This window comes from Pituophis catenifer, unplaced genomic scaffold (genome assembly GCF_029215685.1).
Source record: "Pituophis catenifer annectens isolate HBS135680 unplaced genomic scaffold, rPitCat1.0.hap2 SCAF_1, whole genome shotgun sequence".
Lineage (NCBI taxonomy): Eukaryota > Metazoa > Chordata > Lepidosauria > Squamata > Colubridae > Pituophis > Pituophis catenifer.
This window is the reverse complement of record NW_027256881.1, coordinates 80182058-80200526: the sequence shown is the minus strand read 5'-3', so window position 1 is coordinate 80200526 and position 18469 is coordinate 80182058. Positions and strand designations below refer to the sequence as shown.

Sequence of the window (18469 nt, the reverse complement as noted above, 5' to 3'; positions counted from 1 at the left end):
TTGAAATTTGCTTCTCTAAAGCCTTATGCCTCCTTTGCAAGTCTTTTTCCTCTGATTTAGAAGAGTGCTTGCGCTTGCAATCTGCTTTTTTCCCCTGAGGCATGGTATTTCCCTCCCCGTGGGAAGAACGCTCTGCCCTTGCAATAGTATACTCACTGCGACCAAGATGTCGACTGCAAAGATTTAGTTTCACTTTCGCCACGTGGTAAGGTAAACAAGAGCAGAGGATCTGGCGTTAGCTCACTGGCTGCCAAGTAACACGTGAGCAGAAGAAACTTGCTCTAGAGGTGACTGTCCAGGAAACCTAGAAACAGCCCCTATAAAGCGCCTTTACAGCCACAAAAAAACCCTGGCTGTAATATTGCCACGTGGAGAGTGTAAGGAAACCTTACAGCTCTCCTGTATAAGCTCCGTTGGTGATATAGGAGGATCACTGGCTAAAAAAGGGTTAAAAAGCCTCCTATTGACTCGTTGGTGGCAAAGCGGCAATTATCACCTCTCCAAAGTGCCGCGGCGCTTCAAAGGACCGCCCTACAGCTGTTCTGCTGTCCCGGGAGCTGAGGGCGGGGGCGGCGGCCTATTTTAGCGATTCTGGGGTTTGTCCCAGAATATCACTACAAACGGTGGTGGTACAATGGTTTAAGCCCCCTGCGGTGTTGTTGGTGGTATAGATTTAAAAAAACCCCACCAAAGGGAAGAAAAAAAAAAATTTAAAAAGACCCGGGAAGAGGCTTCCAAAATGGCCGCCGCCTGGATCTATTGAAGAGCCTGATAGAACAGGCTGCTCCAATAAGAGGTATACCGGTAGGCTATTATATGCAAAATAAAACTAAAAATATTTCTTAACTAGCCTAGTAGACCGGAACCTCTGAAAATTACAAGAAAAAATTAAATAGGAAAATAAATGAAAGAAATAAGAAAATAAAAGGTCAAAAAAACTTACAATTTAAATGCAATCGAACAGACCTGGGCTGAGAGCCAGATCTGTAGGAGGTGTTACTCTCAGGCCGACTGAGCCTAAACTGGGCCCCAAAGGGAGGAGCAAGGGGCGTGGTCAAAAAAACTATGGCTCAGCCAGCAACAGATCCGACTGAAGCAGCCCATATCTGGACGATGACACAACTGGATCAAGGAAATAGAGAGAGGCAGATAGTGAAACAGAAATGTCAAGATGGTGGCCCACTCCTTTTCATATGTGCATGCATGTTGTGAACAAGATGCATATAAAAAATGGGCAGGATTTCAATTGTGCAATTATAGCCTCCATGTTGACCTTTTTTTTTTTTAACTCTTCCTGCTTTGAGAAAATAAAGTAGACTTTGTTATTTTAAATAAACTTTATAGTAGTAGCTGGGAACAATTTAGAAGAGCAAGGAAATGCAAATATTCTTACCAAGCCTTCCCCAGGTTTGATATTGTTTAAGTGAACTTCTTCGAGACAGGCACCCTGACTCATCAACGGATCAGTTGTTGACCTGATTGTCTTATCACAGATTCCATTCAAAACCTTAGACTAGAAAAAAAAATAAGAACATGCTTTACACATTATTTCAGGATGTGGGGTGCTGGTCTCATGCACAGCCCCTCCAACAAAGAAAGTAACACCTAAATTAAGAATGTTTAACATTATTTCAAGGAGATGGGGTCCTGGTCTCATGCCCAGCCCGTCCAACAAAGAAAATAACAACCTAAATTGAGAAGAGCTTTAGTGCTAGTTCCAGATTCATAGGATACAGCATCTGCTCAAAGTTAACTTTCATTAACTTCATTGGTAACAAAGCTGTGGTACTTTATTTCAAACTAAAAATTGTATAACCATAATTCAAGTCCTTTTTTAATTTTGGACACAAATGATCCAAAATGGCTGTAACTGTTTATCATTCACAAGCTTGGAAGATAGTAAATAATATTTACTGGCAATCTTCTGGGACAGATGATAACATATAGGCTGAGTCCAATTAACCTGAAAACCCTGAATTAATCAGGAGATTCTCCTCTCCTGTATCTAAGTCAGCTTTCCCTTCCCTATGCCCATCAGATGTACTGCGAATTTCCAAGCAGGACGGACAACAGCTAGGAATTACTAGATTTACAATCTCATCACATACGGAGAAAATCAAGTTAGAGGAGAAAATTTTCCAAAAGTTTGGTCATCAACATTAACCAAAAACCTGATTTTTTTTCTAAAGAAAAAAAAAGTTAGTCTAATTATCTTAGTGGTTATTAAATTATAGAATTTATTTCCTAAAATATGCCAAGAAAATCCAATATTAATCATTTAATACGCATTTAAGTGAAATTTAAGGGATTTTTGTTTGAGTTGGCAATGTTAATATTTAAGATTTAACATTTATACTATTTACTTATTTCAAAAATAATGAGATTAGTTGCCTTGGATTCCCAAATATGGTTGCATATGAAAATGAAAAGAACATTTTATTGCTTTGTTTGGAATCCCAAACTTTTGGCTTGGAGATGCAAATTTAACAATACGGAGGGGGGGGAATCAAAATTAGAGCAAACTGAAGCTGGGCAAGGAGAAGCTGATTTAGAAAGGCATTGAAGAACAAAGTCTTCCCATTGTGGAATTTTGCTATTGTGATCCCTGCTTCTCAGTTGCTATTTACCTCTCTTCAGCAGGATATTTACAGCATGAAATGGAGAAAAAAAGTCAAACTTCTCTCTTCCATCAAATGCATAGTGTACAATTTTCTTTTAAAAAAATACATAACCACAGATCAAGATCATAGAGAAAATCTCTTCTCTTCCCTACTCTTTACATATATACATTTACCTATTAATATACGATTCTTTCCTCTAGAAACATACCTTTCCTTCTGAACTAAAAAGCTCTCCCAAAGTAATTTGAGAGAATATTAACAGTCATAGAATGCTCAATGGAAGGATCTAAGGAGAGTTTTTCTCCTGTCAAGTAATAAGGAAAAACACTCGTGGTGGTGACGTGATGGTTAGAATGCAGGCTAACTGCAGGCTAACTCTGCTGGCTGCCAACAGTTGCCAGTCATAAAAGGCATATTGTAACGGTGAAGTAAGAAAACAAACTTCAAAGATCCTTGTGAAACATTATTTCAGAATAATCAAGAAGAGGAATGAGCTTTGAGATCTGCTGAAGTCAGTTTATAAATACAAACATCCCAAAAGTTAAAGAAAAGATGTTCCATTTATTTACGGCCCACTATAACAAATGAATGTCATCACCCTACATGTGCATCTCCACTATCAGTCAGAATAATCTATTAATCCCAATAATCAATCAACTGAAATTTGATTGTCTTATCTAATACCTATCCAGCCTTGTACTTCCAGCTTCTCCTTGCTATCAGTGCCCAGTTTTTATCCCTTATTCACCAATACGTACATAAAATTTCAAACCTAACACTGTATTGTTGCAAGCTCCACCTCCATAATTCATTAGAGGAACAGCATTTATCTGTGCCTTGCATCTAGTACAAACAATTACAGCCTCAGTAATATTCACTCCTGGCACCTCATATTGCAAAAGCCAGGAACAGTGTATTACAAATGTTGTTGGAATTTGACTAATAAGTTGACTCTTACCTACTATTTTGGAGAATTGCTCTAAAGCCAAAACCCACCACAGCATTTCCTTTGTGGGGAATGTTACTACCGATCAGGGTGGATAAAAATCAATGAATTTTTTTAAAATTAAAAATAAATTGGATTTTTTTTAAATTAAAAATAAATCCATTTTTTTAATTAAAAATAAATTCGATTTTTTAAATTTAAATCTGATTTTTTTTAATTTAAATCGGATTTTTTTATTTTTATCAAATTTATTTTAATAAAATGCTTTTGGAGTAAAAATCTATTTAAAGATAGTTTTCTACTTAAGATACATTAATAATTTAGTTTATTCAGCATGAAATGGAGCTTGGTTATGTAGCATAAGGCTGTATATTCTGCAATATTTACATTTTTGGTAAACTCATTCAATGAATCCAAGCTCTGCAAGCTGAGATAACATGCACTGCACTGATGCATTCACACAATTTCACAGTAACCATGAGATAAATCATAAAACAAAGTTCAGGAATATTCCTTTATCCCATTGTTTTTGCAATCCATGTACACTACAAACGATATGATTGTTTGAAGAGAAATGCATCTGTACCACCAGGCTCTAAGTGTGAGGAGGAAGGGCAAGCAGTAAAAATGAAAGTGAAATTTTCTAAGCAGTTTATAAATATAATATTAAAGAGCACCTGTCATTTCAGATCCATCATGGCAGCGGGCATCCACTCACCTGCTGCCTGCCACATCCCTCACTTTGTTGTGTCACTGCCACATCACCAGCCGTCCCATTAAAGTAAATGGGGCTGTCGGTGAGTCAACAGTGGGTCCCCCTCTGCGGGACAGAGATGGCAGTTACTCTTTAAAAATTATGATTTAAATCGAGTTGATTTCAATCAAGTCTTTTTACTAGTTATTTAAATCATGATTTAAATAGTGATTTAAACCGACTTAATTTAAATCAAATCCACCCTGCTATCGATACAGGAAGTGTGTCAGGAGCACCTCTAAAGCTCCAAGCCAACACGCACTATGACACTAATTAAACAATCATGGCTACTAGACCAGTGTAGGAAGTTAGCACCCACCCCTTTCCTGGAAGAGTGAAATATTTTAGGAAATATGAAAAAGGCAGAATATTATATTTCCCTGGATGAGAAATATGAGAAGCATATTTTGCAGACAAAGCAGCTCCCACCTTCCTGCCCCCCACCCTTTGTCAATGGGCCATTAAGGCCTGGGCCAGTCTATTCTACATAACAAAGATCTGCCTCCTTCAGACAGAGCCATAGTAGGAATTGCCAAAGATGGGATTAGCCCTCTACACAATAGCAGCAGAAACTCACCACATGTGACCTGGGAAGCACATGTGACCATCAGCCAGCAAGGCCCCCACCCCCTGGGAGTCTGACAACCAATCAGGATACTCTTTTGGGGCCCCAAGAAATGCAGAGCCAGAGAGAGCATAAAACCTGGAAAACTTGCTGTATCTGCCCCTTTTTCTGTTCAGGAACTCAAGCCATGTGATCCTGTCCACCATTAAACCATCTTTCCAAGCAGTCTCCATGTTTCCAGTGTCTGTTTCCCCACTTGGAGCAGAACCCAGAAGGATGTTTCTTCCAACAATTGGCGAGCCAGTGGGACTCCAAGCTAACCTAACCAATGGACCAGGCCCAGGTAAGCCTCCCTTGCTGGCAGCAGACCCATTGAGTCTGTGGGTAAGTTTTCCTGGACCTTGGCCATTTGGAACTAGGTTTTAAAGGGGTTTTGAGTTTGAGCTCAAAGGCTGCTTGGAAAGAAGGTGAGTACCTCTAAATTTTAATTTTAAAGTATGGAAAAGCATGGGAAATTTGTGTATGCCTGCATGTGTGTGAGTGAAGGCCCTTCTCCCAATCACAGTTGGATCTTGCTTCCTCTGTGCATTTCCTAACCGCAGAAAGACTAACAGTCTGGAGAGCATGGGGGTTTTGCCAGAGCACAGGGCCTTCTGTAAGGGAAGGAGGAAGTGTGTGTGTGGGATTCCACCTGGAAAACAGTCTGATTTCACCTCTTTGAGCGACCTCTAGCCGCACCTCTGCCTACTGCTAGCTCCACTTAGCCATGACCGGTAGGATAGAGAAAGCAAGGGGGGGTTGCCAAACGTGGAACTTTGTGTTTAAAAGGAATGGAAGCCGAGCGAACAGAAGCGTGTGAAGGGGGGGTGGTAATAAAATTGTGAAAGGGAAACCCGGTTTTGTCCAGCCCAGACACGGGGCGAGCGTGTGTGTGTGTAAGAGGAGGTGCCCACACCTGGCTGCAGGGGTCAGCAGGTCCTCGCGGATCCCCTTTTTGGATCCGAAAAGTTGTGGTGATTCCCTAGAGGAAGGGGCCCATACTTCGCAAGGGAATCGAAGTCCTTCCCAGAGCTTTTTCCTCTGAAAACTGAGAGCGTGCCACCCAGCTAAGTCGAAGTGATCCTTCCGGAGAAAAGGAAAGGGTCATGGGTAGCGATAGTTCGCGGGTGGCAGGGACCCCAGTAGATGAAGTGCTCGCGGCCTGGGACGCCAGGCGGGTGCCCATATTGAGGGGCATGGATAAAAGGAAATTAGGAAAATTGTGTTAAAAATGGGCTTTGCTAAGAGAACACCGGGAGACAAATTTGGCTAAATAAAGGTACTTAAAAGAAAAGGGAAATATATAAATAGGAATGTTGGGTTTTTGTTTGTTTGTTTTGTTTGTTTTGTTTGTTTGTTTGTCTCTCTGTCTTCTATGCAACCACGTGGTATGTTTAAGATTTGTGCCTTCCCTAATTTAACTGAGATTTACATGGGAATGATCAGTATGTGTGAAATCTCAGAGTTCTGCTTTCTTCTCTTTGTCCTTCTTCTTTTTATGTGTGTGTGTCTTTGGGCGCCCTCGAGGTAATTGTAACTGTAAAATGTATCTGATCTCTAGAGACAAGAATTTTAAATTGTTAGAAAAGAAAAGAAGAAAAGGTTGAAGCAATGAAAATGGGGGAGAGAGAGAAAAAAGAAAGAAAGAGCCTTTGCCCTGTGTTTGTCTGGCCAACAAACACAGATTAAAGAGAGCATTTCATTTCATTTCTGTTTTTTTCTCTCCTCCTCTCTCTGTATCTTAAAGTAACAACTCAAGTTTATGAGGAAACGTTTTAAGTTTGTTTACAAGTAAAAAAATCAGTCTTGCATTTACTGTATGTGTTTAAATGGGTTTACCTGTTCATCTCTTTCCTGAAGCATGTGAATCCAGATTTTTCTTATCTGTTGTGTCTCCATTTTGTTGAAACTGCATTATCTGTTTAGTAATTGCAATACTGTTGTGTTGTTTCTTTTCAAACTCTGCCTGCAAGCTATCTAACCCCCCCCCCATCTCTAATCCTGTTACAATGCCTTTCCTGTGAAGATTACCCACAAAAAGGGGGAGGGGACCCTGTTCTCATGTCTTTCAGCCCTGCACAAAGGACTCTGCAAACTGTGGAAGCAGAGCACATGGATCCAGATGCTGCCTCCAAAGGAGACCTTCCATCTGTTTGAACCAGGAATTGGGTTTGAATCCAGCCTCCACTGAAAGTCATCACAGCAACCAGTGTGGAGCAGACCTTTCCAAGCCTGACTGACCAGCCTTACCACCAAGCATGCTACCCAGCAGACATTAAAGAAAAGACCCTGAGATGTATAAGTAAAGACCAAAAGACTCTTTTCAATCCTCAGAAGACAGCTGGAAAGACTATGGGGGAGGGTGGAAATTCATTGTAAGGTTTTCTTTCTTATCTCATTTATATTGTAATCAGTTTATTGTAAGAATTGTATTTGAGAGTGGTTGCCACAGCAAGTTATGTACACTCTAGATTTCTGTCTAGTGGGGAGGAGAAATGTGTCCAAAATGTTTGTATTGTCTGTATTGTAAAAGTAGCTGCATACACATGCACACACAGAGAGACACACCATTCAGAATTAGATTGAAACTATTTCCTTCACTTACCTCTACACAAAGCTTCTCCTAGGTTGATTTTTGCTCTGTAGCACTAAAAGCCCAAGTAGTCATATCTCCCTGCTAATTCCATGGGGAAGGAAGCAATACCCCTCAGGCAATTCCTTCACTTGAAGAGATAGCAGAAAAGTGATCTCCAAAACCCAAGCCCTGACTGACTCACAAATGATGCTGCCCAGTTGCCCAGTAAAGGAAGATATATTGCACTGGTGGTCTCATGAGTAGAAATCCCAGGGCTCATTATGTGTAACACCAAAAAAAAAAAAAAAGAATGGATATTGTACACTGGCTAACCTCAATTTGGACTCACAAATCCTGGATGCACTAAACTAAGAGCTAGGGCAGGTTTAGTAACCAACCCATGAAATGGGCAGCCTGTAATTTAAAGGAAAACTATGGCTGTGAAAAAATTTTGGGACATGTGCTTGCTTGAAACCTGACTGGAAGCTCACAGAAAGTAATATCTGAAGTCTGAAATTAATTGGCATGGAAAATTGGATACTGTAAAATTCTTACCAGAAATTTTTCCCTGGCTGCTAGACCTTCATGGTTGAAAGCTTTTGGAAGCCACTGAAGGAATCCTTTTCTGTTGCCTCTATCAATGCCTTCCCCTTTGCATTAGAAAATTAAAAGCACCCATTAAGCCTCCCTGATGTGATCAATTTTAATCTTTTGCCAAGAACTTGTTTCAAAACTCACGTTTTGAAAAAAAAAAGAGTAGGGATTGTAGGAAGTTAGCACCCACCCCTTTCCTGGAAGAGTGAAATATTTTAGGAAATATGAAAAAGGCAGAATATTATATTTCCCTGGATGAGAAATATGAGAAGCATATTTTGCAGACAAAGCAGCTCCCACCTTCCTGCCCCCCACCCTTTGTCAATGGGCCATTAAGGCCTGGGCCAGTCTATTCTACATAACAAAGATCTGCCTCCTTCAGACAGAGCCATAGTAGGAATTGCCAAAGATGGGATTAGCCCTCTACACAATAGCAGCAGAAACTCACCACATGTGACCTGGGAAGCACATGTGACCATCAGCCAGCAAGGCCCCCACCCCCTGGGAGTCTGACAACCAATCAGGATACTCTTTTGGGGCCCCAAGAAATGCAGAGCCAGAGAGAGCATAAAACCTGGAAAACTTGCTGTATCTGCCCCTTTTTCTGTTCAGGAACTCAAGCCATGTGATCCTGTCCACCATTAAACCATCTTTCCAAGCAGTCTCCATGTTTCCAGTGTCTGTTTCCCCACTTGGAGCAGAACCCAGAAGGATGTTTCTTCCAACACCAGAAAGGGATATGAGGCAGTGAAAAGGAGCCAGTGAACCAGATAGACATGCTTTGTAAGCTTCTCATGTTGTTAGTACACAATTACACTTACACAGACACACACCAAACAATGTTACTATTAAAAGTAAGAGTATTGAAAGAACCATAATGCATAAATAGAAGGGCGTATGGATTTTTTTTTTATGGAGGGTAATCAACAATTGTTCTGTTCTGAATGGAGGTGTGAGTATTTTTAGATACTGTGAATTCCTCCCCATCTCTCTGGCAGGCGGAAGGTCTTATCAAAGAACACAGCCTGATTCATGTCAAAAGGAGGAAGCAACGATTAACCATTACAAAATATTGAACGCAGGTCACTGCATCCCTATTCCAGTCACAAGACTGCCTCAAACGTATTTGGAAAATTCTCTTTTCACATCACTTCTGATTCAAAAGAGCGTTTTTCTACTGTTGTAATGTATTGTTGTGTATTTCCCTTAAAAGTTCCGTCCCCAGAACAGTGAGCTCTGAGCTCTATTGAAGCAAAACTCTTCCCCTCCTACTTCTATTGGAGACCTCAAAACATACTGCCACACTATCTGCCAGCACCTCTTTGCATCAGCAATTGTGACTAAAATAAAAAAGAACAGAATTCCTTTCCATCTATATTACATTAATAATACTATTAATTGGGATTTATATGCCACTGCGGTCCAGTGAGACTCTGAATGTGTAGTATTCTCTTCTTTCAGTAAGACGTTTAAAACAATAAAGCCATATGACAAAAGAGCCACAGCAGGAAAAAGAATTACAAAGACAACTATGGCTATTGAAAGAACCACAAAGAAGCATCCATACAACCTAGGCTGGAGGTCCCCAACTTACAACAGATCCATGGTTCTATTAAAGAGCCAGGTTTGACAGCTCTCCTGAAACTCAGCAGGGTTGAGTAGATTGAAGGAAGAGCAGAAACAATGCAACTGGACAAGAATCTTTCATTTGCTTGCTCTGTGGGTCACATTACAAGCAGCTTCCATTGTTTTCCATTTCCTGTCCTGAAATTTCTCTGCTCACACAGAAAAGGAATATAAGCTCCCCCATTTGATGGGCCAATATCCTTCATATTCAACCTAGTCATGAGTCTTGCAATGACAGGATAGGAGTCTATATACATTTCTTTGAAAAACAAAAAAATGCTATCAACTGAACTGGAATCCAGAATAATGTACAGATCTGTATTTGCATTTCAGAGCAGATGAAAACCAAACTGAATTAGCAGCAGAAAGAATGTAGGGAAATGCTTGAACGTAGCCTCCACTTTGTCCCATTTTTAGCCTTCAACTAGGCAAGCTACATATCAAAATAGGGCTTTTGGATCATCCAAAAATAGTTTGGACTTTCTCATTTTAGGCGATTAGATAAGCCTGGAAACTATGCAATAAGGAGCCATAGATGCCTGCTGTTCCTATTGACCTTCGTAATAAGTAAAGCTGCTTTCAATCATAAAAAAAAGTCCTTTACAGAAAGGAATTCAAAAAATGAATTAAACATAAACATTTATACTTACTACATTGAGAACTTTATCTTCCATTTCAGCTACGAGGCAGTCCTTTAAAAAGAAAAGAACATATTCTATTACTGGAAGATCCTTATATAGCATCAAACTGTAATTTTGACTTGACAGTCAGTAAAATATGTCTGGAGCATAGAGGACAATGCAGAAGTTTTTTTTACAATGATCCAAAAATTTAATTCTCTGCAGAAGCTTCAGCAAGAATCTTAACTGTTCATTTTAAAATGTTTTCATAAGCCATTTAATCAAAGCCTCACATAAAATAAAATAGTTGGTTAAAGGAAGCATAAAGTTAAACTATTAGTTCTTCAATAGACTGGCAACTAAAAATCAACGTTGATTTTAAGATGTGTGGACTTCAACTCCCAGAATTCCTCCAACGGCATGCTGGAAGTCCACACATCTTTAAATTGATACAGGTGAGAAACATTACTGTAAGTCAAAGAAAAGGGAAGCACCAATAAAGGAGAATACTTAAAAACTTAGGGCTGAGATGAGTGGTCCTTAATGGTCTCTGAGCTTGGTTGTTTTCTTGCAGATGTTCCATAACCCAAACTAGGTAACATTCCAGGGCTTCAGAAGCAAGTATTTCCCAATTCTAACCAGAGATGCTAAGGAAGGATCAGGACAACGGAACAAGGCACTTAATCTACCATGTAAGATATGTGCTCTGCAACTACAATAATGCCTATCCATCTTCAGAACACACAATGTAAAAAAAGTAATGTAAAACACAATGATTTGCATCTAAATAAGAGCCTCTTATGTGCAAATCATCCATCCAGTTAAAAATAATGGGCAGCAGCTTCAGTGATTCATTGCCAAATCAATCCCACTCAATTGAGAAGGTTTGATCAAGCCAGATTTGCTAGTTGAAGGACACAGGGAAATAATGGGAAGCAAGCAAAGGGTAGGAAGGACTATTTGTTATGTAGATTTCCAGCTAAAGTTTTCTGCATCTCGTCCATCCAGTAGTGCTTCTATTACCTTCATCTGTTCTACTATAGTTAAAAAAAAATGTGATTCGCAATGTATTCTCATAGAAAGTTTTTTGGCTTTGCAAATATTACCTGCAAAGACGCTGGGCTGAAAGAACGACATCCAACAGAGGCATCATTTATTCAACAGGAGCAATGAAGAATTAGAAGATTACACTTGCTTCTCCTTTTAAGGAACTGTCTGAGCCAGAATGGCAAAGTAGACATGCTAGCAACCCAAAATTTTAAGGTAGCATCCAATTAAGTGTTGTATCCCAGAGGAAGACTCTGGGATGCAACATCAAGAACCATCAGAGATTTCTGTCATTGGAAGAAGAAAGCCGATTTTTGGGAGGGGGAGGGGCTATTTTCCTCTCCCTACTGCACACACAATATTCTGACAACAGATATGGGGGTTAAGGAGATAAAAATAGCCTTTACTTCTTGTTCCGCTGGCAAAAATCTCACCTGCATCAACTGATGGCCACTGTCAGCAGTCATCTTAATTGGTTACAGCTTAAAATAATTTATCTTGAGCCAAGTAGAAGAAATGACCATGCCATTACTAAGAAAAGAAAAGGCCCTAAAATGTGCAGTTCTGGAAAGATGGCTTCAGCTAAAAATAGCTATAATCACACCTATATTTAGAGCATAGTCTTTTTAATCCTGTGTGTGTCTACTGTAGAAAGTGACAATAAAGGCAAGGGTGGCTGGAGAAAAAACAAATATTAGCAGCCACTGAATAGAGCGACCTACACATTCAGAGACAGGTTTTTAGACCCAGCCATGAGTTAAAATATTTATTGGATCTTTCAGCTGTTATGTTTAGTCTGACTCTAAACTGTTTCTACATTTGAATGCATCTCTTATTTCAGGGGAGTCAAACTCTTATTTCATTGAGGGCCGCATCAGGGTGGTGTTTGACTTCGGGGGGCGGGGATGGGCATGGCCAGGTGGAAATGGCCAGCTCAATGTCATTTGTGTCAGTGGTACCTGTGGTGGCCCGACCACTCTGCCAGTGAAAATGGGCTCCCGAGCTCCGTTTTCACTGGCAGAGGCACTGTGGGCCAGTCCTTTGCTGTTTCCAGGGTGGCCCTGTGGATCAGATCTAAGCACCCCATGGGCTATATCCACCCCCTGGCCTTGAGTTAAGACACCCGTCTTATTTCTTTCTGCCTTTCTTTTTTGGATCAATATATAGGTAGTCCTCAACTTACAACAACTGAGTCCCAAGTTTCCGTTGCTAAACAATGCAGTTGTTACGTGAATTTTGCCTCATTTTATGGCCTTTCTTGCCACAATTGTTAAGTGAATCATTGCAGTTGTTAAGTTAGTAACACAGCTGTTAAATAAATCTGGCTTCCCACTGACTCTGTTTGTCAGAATATCGCAAAAGGGGAGCACATAACCCTGGGATACTGCGACGGTCATAAATACATGCCAGTTGCCAAGCAACCAAAATTTTATCACATGACCATGGGGATGCTGCAACGATTGTTAAGTGTGAAAAATATCATAAATCAGTGATGTTTTTTCAGTGATTTTGGAACTTCAAATTGACACTAAGTGAATGGTTGTAAGTCGAGGACCTTCTTAATTCCAGTTCTTGCTTCCTTCTGTGTATTTATCTCTCTTCTGGTTTTATAGATCCCACAACTATAAGTTGCTGCTAGCAAAAATGAGCTGCTATGTATAAATTACTCAGGGCTGTAACTGCCTTGTTTTATGGTATGTCTCCTACTATTCTGGCTTTTTTTTTAAAAAAAAAGTAAGAGGCATTACAGTAAAAACCTGGAGAAAATTATATGTGAAGGCCTTATGTTTTTATAGATTCTAACATTGGTGGGTTATTAGCAACAAACGGCTGCTACAAAGGTACTGTTAGAATTAAAAATCTAATAATGAACTTATAAATTCCAAAGTAACTAGTTAATTTAAAAAATCCTTGTTAAAATAATAGTATTAGCTTTGAGAGACCAAAATAATAATACCAGGGAACAGTTTAAACCAAAGCTGCTTGATCTGATCATACAAAATCTAAAACTCACATGTATCACTAAGCTGCTCATAAAATTATATTACAATTATTTCTGTACATCTACTGTTCTGCATTCCTTTGGGAAATTTTAGGAAGAATAACAGCAGAGAAAGAGAACAGACATACACACTCTCTTAACTGACCTTCTGAACAGTGGTGGTAAGATCCAAACACAGCTGAATGATTTTATTCTTTGTCACAGAAAAGTCAGCTATCCCAGTAAATGGAGTCCTGTGGTAAGACAAGAATGAGCCTTTAAGGAAAGAAGAGGCCACACAACAACAGTCATTACTAGAATCTTACTTTCTATGAGAGTGCTACTATGTGTTGATTGTCATATATTGGTTTGTGCAGGGTCACCATATCACTTTTCATGGCTATTTACAATAAGTTATAATCAGAGTTTCAACTGGGGATTTGCTGAAGATTACTACATCTGAGGAAAGGCAAGCTCTGTTTTACTGTAGTTTTCCAACTAAGATATCTTTTGTGCAGAAACCGAGTAGTTTAGAAGAAACGAAAAGGCACAAGTTCTAATACTTTCCCCAACTTCCACATTTGTGGATATGGAATGGAAAGGATAAACTCCTCTTGTAGACCTTTCCAAAGCCTACATTAAGGGTTAAAGATGACTTTCCTTATGCCATTGCAAACTCAAGAGACCAACCTTCATACAGGTACCGGTAGTCCTCAATTTATGACCATAATTAAGCCCAAAATTTCTGCTGCTAAGAGGTTAAATGACTTTTGCCCCATTTTACAATCTTTCTTGTTTATTAAGTGAATCACTGCAGTTGTTAAGTTAGTAACCCAGTTGTTAAAGGAATCTGGTTTCTCCATTGACTTTGCTTGTCAGAAGGTCGCAAAAGGTGATCACATGACCCCAGGACATTGCAACCATCATAAATATGGACCAGTTGCCAATTTTGATCACATGACTATGAGGATGCTGCAATGGTTGTAAGTGTGAAAAACGATCCTAAATCACCTTTTTTTCAGTGCTATTGTAACTTCAAATGGTCACTAAGCGAATGGTTGTAAGTCAAGGACTACCTATATTATGTGTAGTGAAAGAGAAGAGAGCTACTCCTAGTAATACGCTACACAGATCAGTGAAACACTGATCAAAACTTATGAGGCATGACAAGGAATTTCCATAGATGAATAGGGGGAAAACAAAAATAGAAGCAATTGTTCTAAGGATGTAATTACTCTCTAAAAGCTAAGCCTGTTAAAATGCAAACTTCGGTTTAGATTAACAGTTATTTTTAAAACTAATTTAACACGTAATACTAAGAAAGTATCAATGCCACCCAGGGGAAAAGAAAGGTATTTTCTCACCCTGGTTAGAACAAGTTATAACCACAGTCTGTAACAGGGTGTTTTGAGAAGCAGAGACCTCTGACTGGGAACAGATCTCCCCATCATCCTTGACCCCAGCAGCTGAATAGGGAATAGCTTTCTTACAAACATAAGACATTCACATGGGTGGTATCTGTCTGAAGTTGGAAGCTAAGCAATACTGGACTTTGTTAGCAGCTGGATAAGAGACGACAAAGAAATCCCAGGGTTAAAGTTTAAACTGGGAAAGAACTGAAATACAACCTCCACCACACCCACACCCAAAAAACAAAAAACAAAAAAAATTCCAGAAGAGGAAAGTGACAAACTATTTCCATATTACTACCTTTATGGAAATGCCCATGAGGTCACCAACAGTTGAGCCTAAATTGAAGAAGTCTACCTACAGCATTCATCTTGAGTCAGTACTGTCTATTCGGACTGATTATGGCTTTCTGATCTCAGATAAACTCCCACTACAATCTTCCAATGAATTATAGCCTCTTCCCATTTAAATCTTACTTCAGGCCTATCTATGTGTGCCTGCAGTTAGTTCACATTGATTATTGCAACGCCTGTTAGGAAATCAATACACTTGACTGAATAAATCAAAGTCCACCATTCTTAAGACAAAAAAATACAAGAATCAAAAAAGATTTACTTTGGAGGTAGCCAATGGTGGTTTCAAAAATTTTTTACTACTGATTCTGTGGGTGTGGCTTGGTGGGCATGGCAGAGGAAGGATACTGTAAAATCTCCATTCCCTTCCCAATCCAAGGGAAGATTACTGCAAAATCCCGATTTCCTCCCAATCAGCTGGGACTTGGGAGGCAGAGAACAGATGGGGGCGGGGCCAGTCAGAATTTTTACTACCGGTTCTCCGAACTACTCAAGATTTCTGCTACCGGTTCTCCAGAACCTGCAGAAACCCACCTCTGGAGGTAGCCCACAAAAACAGCTATTATTGTTATATGAACCAAAGTGACAGGATAGTATTTAGAAGGAGTGACACATGTCACAAACCAAATTCCTCTCCATTTTCTAGTCCATATTTATATACACAATTTCCTGATGCCGAACATCTCGCTAATGAAAGAGAATCTTGTTTATAGAGCACATTTTACCCCCAGCAATTCCAGGTTCAAATGTGGGACCACTTGCTGAAACTGGGAACCCTAAAGAGGTGTTGCCAGTCAGCAAAGACACATACTGAGCAACAACAATCTTTGAAAGAATGAAGATTCTGAAGAGGCTGCATTACAGCTTGTTGCACAAAGTTGGATACATTGCAACTGAAAAAGGAGAAGAAGCTATGTTTACAATAGGCAGCCAATATAGATCAAGGGAAGAAAAAAAAAAAACAGGCAGAAAAATGAGAAAAAAGGGAATCCAGCAGAAAATAGTAGGTATTTGTAGTACATGTCTGTTTACTCAGTTATAATCTCTTTTTATGGTCATTTCATGGGTATCATGACATGGTATATAATATCAGCTCAACTGGATGGCTTAATGGTACAATGAACCTATAGTAGGCTCAAGATAGTCCTTGAGCCTACTATAATTACGAATCTACAAAGTAGGTCAGTAATCTCTCCATCTTGCAGGGTTTTTTAATGTTCTAACAAGTGCTTCCCTGCCAGTAATCTATCTGGTGTATTTCATTCCTTTCTGTAAGCCAGAGTTTCTCAATCTTGTTGATTATAAGAAGTATGGACTTCAACTCCCAGAATTCCCCAGACAGCATGCTGGATGTTGAAGTCCACACATCTTCAAATTGACAAGGATGAGGGAAGCTCTGTACAGGGAAGTATCAATAAAGGAGAATATTTGCAGCCTAGAGTTGAAATGCTTGGTGGTCTCTGAGCTTGGTTGTTTCATTACCCAAACTAGGTAACATCATTGATGTGCAGCACTGATGATGTTACATTTGGGTAATAAAACGTCTGTAAGAAAAAAGCCAAGCTCAGAGAGCAGCAAGGAGCCCTCAAAGAGAAGTATTTTCTAACCACGGATCCAGAGATTATTTGCTCCCAAATTAGGCATTAAAAATGCTCCCGCTGCCATAGCATCACCAATTGCCCCTCACTCTACTTTTTCACATAGGAACAAATGATTCTGACTGATCTGTGGGAGAAAATAAACAAAGATGAACGCTTGGCTAGGCCAGAGACGAAAACATCACTTATCTCTTGGCAGCAAAACCAAGGGATACAAATTAATGAACGCCAACATCCACTGAGCGTGTTTGGTTTGAAAGTCAATTCTCATAGCAATTTATGAACAGCCCACAGAATCGCAAGGTCCTGCATCAAAACACAAAGTTACTTTTTAAAGATAATATTTGTATTTAATCTCATTCTAAAATAGAATTGGGTTGGAAAACAAAAGCCTTTTAGAGAGCCAGTCACCTGATTCTCTCAGTATTTGCAGAAGAGGTCAAGGCAGAGACAAAATCAGCCTGGGAGGTAGCGATGGTATATGAGCTGCCTTTCATCCTGCAGAAACATCTATCTCTTTATAAATCCAGGGGAAACAATTGTACCAGGAAGCTTCCAACACTCTAAACTGGAGTGGGGCGTCTGCTCTGATGTAGCAGCTATCCCGCTAGAAATGGCTGCTCTGAAATCCAGAGAAAGAACAACATAGACTCCTTAGTGCTCTCTGAGTTTGTTGCTTGTTGTAAAGAATAATCCCATGCCATCTATCCCCTTAGTTTTAGTTCTTAAATTAAGTATTGATCTTATCTCTTTTTATGTTTATATTTTTACTATTTTGGAATCCACCCAGAGTCATTTTATTGGTGAGATGGGTGGCCTATAAATGTAACAAATAAATAAAGTTATCCAACTTTATCATCATTAGTGCTGGTGAGTGTGAGGTTTGCTCCATGTATATATATAGTACCCTGCCCTGCCACTTCCTACTGATGTGTGTGTGTGTTTGTGTGTATGTGTATACACAGAAAAAAAAGAATATACCGCAAAATGCAAAGGTAAAGATATTTCCCTGTAGCCCCTTTGTACTCAAACAGCAATTTTATGTGAGTGAGAAGCTGAATGGGATCCCTGCAAAACACTGTTTAAATTGATGGATTACAACTTGAAAGACCCAGGATCAACTTTTCATTCATCTATGAAGTTCACCAAAGGATCTGATGCAGGAAGTTTTTCTGTCTTCAGCATAAATTGCTGCAGAAGGCTCTTGAGAGGACAAAATGATATGAGCAAAGTTTGGATTTGAAGCAATCAAAGTGCTAAGGGTTAGGACTGAGTCCCTTGCTGTACTTTTTTTGCAGCTCCTTGAAGGAATCACAATCTTTCCTGGGCTGATAAGGTTTGGGCTCCAGAAAATGTTCGAGTTAAGAATATTCCTGAACTGAACTATTTTCCTAAGTTTGCACAGCTGCTGACTGAGGAAAAAGCAGTTCCTTGAAGGAATAGCCAACAGGTGATGCCAGATCTGAAATACCATTGGCTGCTTCACCTCCCAATATTGCACACCAATGGTTGTACTGAATGTTAACTCTTTTGTCTTTGTTTGGTTATGTCTAGTCTAATCTTTGAATGTAGTTTGCAATCACAAAAATGCAAGCATATTTCTCTGCTTGCAAAAGGACATTTCAGCCTTCTAGATACGTAGGCAGGTACGTAAGTAGACAGACAGGTAGAAAGGAAGGAACAACAAATATGACCCAAGTCTGGGAACGAAGTCCAACTGAAGGACACCCTGAAGTCTCT

General features: G+C 39.6%; 1 protein-coding gene across 1 annotated transcript in view; it reads right to left on the bottom strand.

Annotated features, from left to right (window-relative positions):
* The window catches only part of CNKSR3 (CNKSR family member 3), a 93211-nt gene that overhangs the window by 22532 nt on the left and 52210 nt on the right, over window positions 1-18469 (bottom strand). Inside the window, exons 4-6 of the mRNA XM_070932642.1 lie at window positions 13535-13622; window positions 10371-10412; window positions 1394-1513 (exon numbers count right to left, since the gene is read on the bottom strand). Of these exons, the coding sequence (XP_070788743.1) occupies window positions 1394-1513; window positions 10371-10412; window positions 13535-13622 (250 nt within the window). The remainder of the gene's footprint in view (window positions 1-1393; window positions 1514-10370; window positions 10413-13534; window positions 13623-18469) is intronic.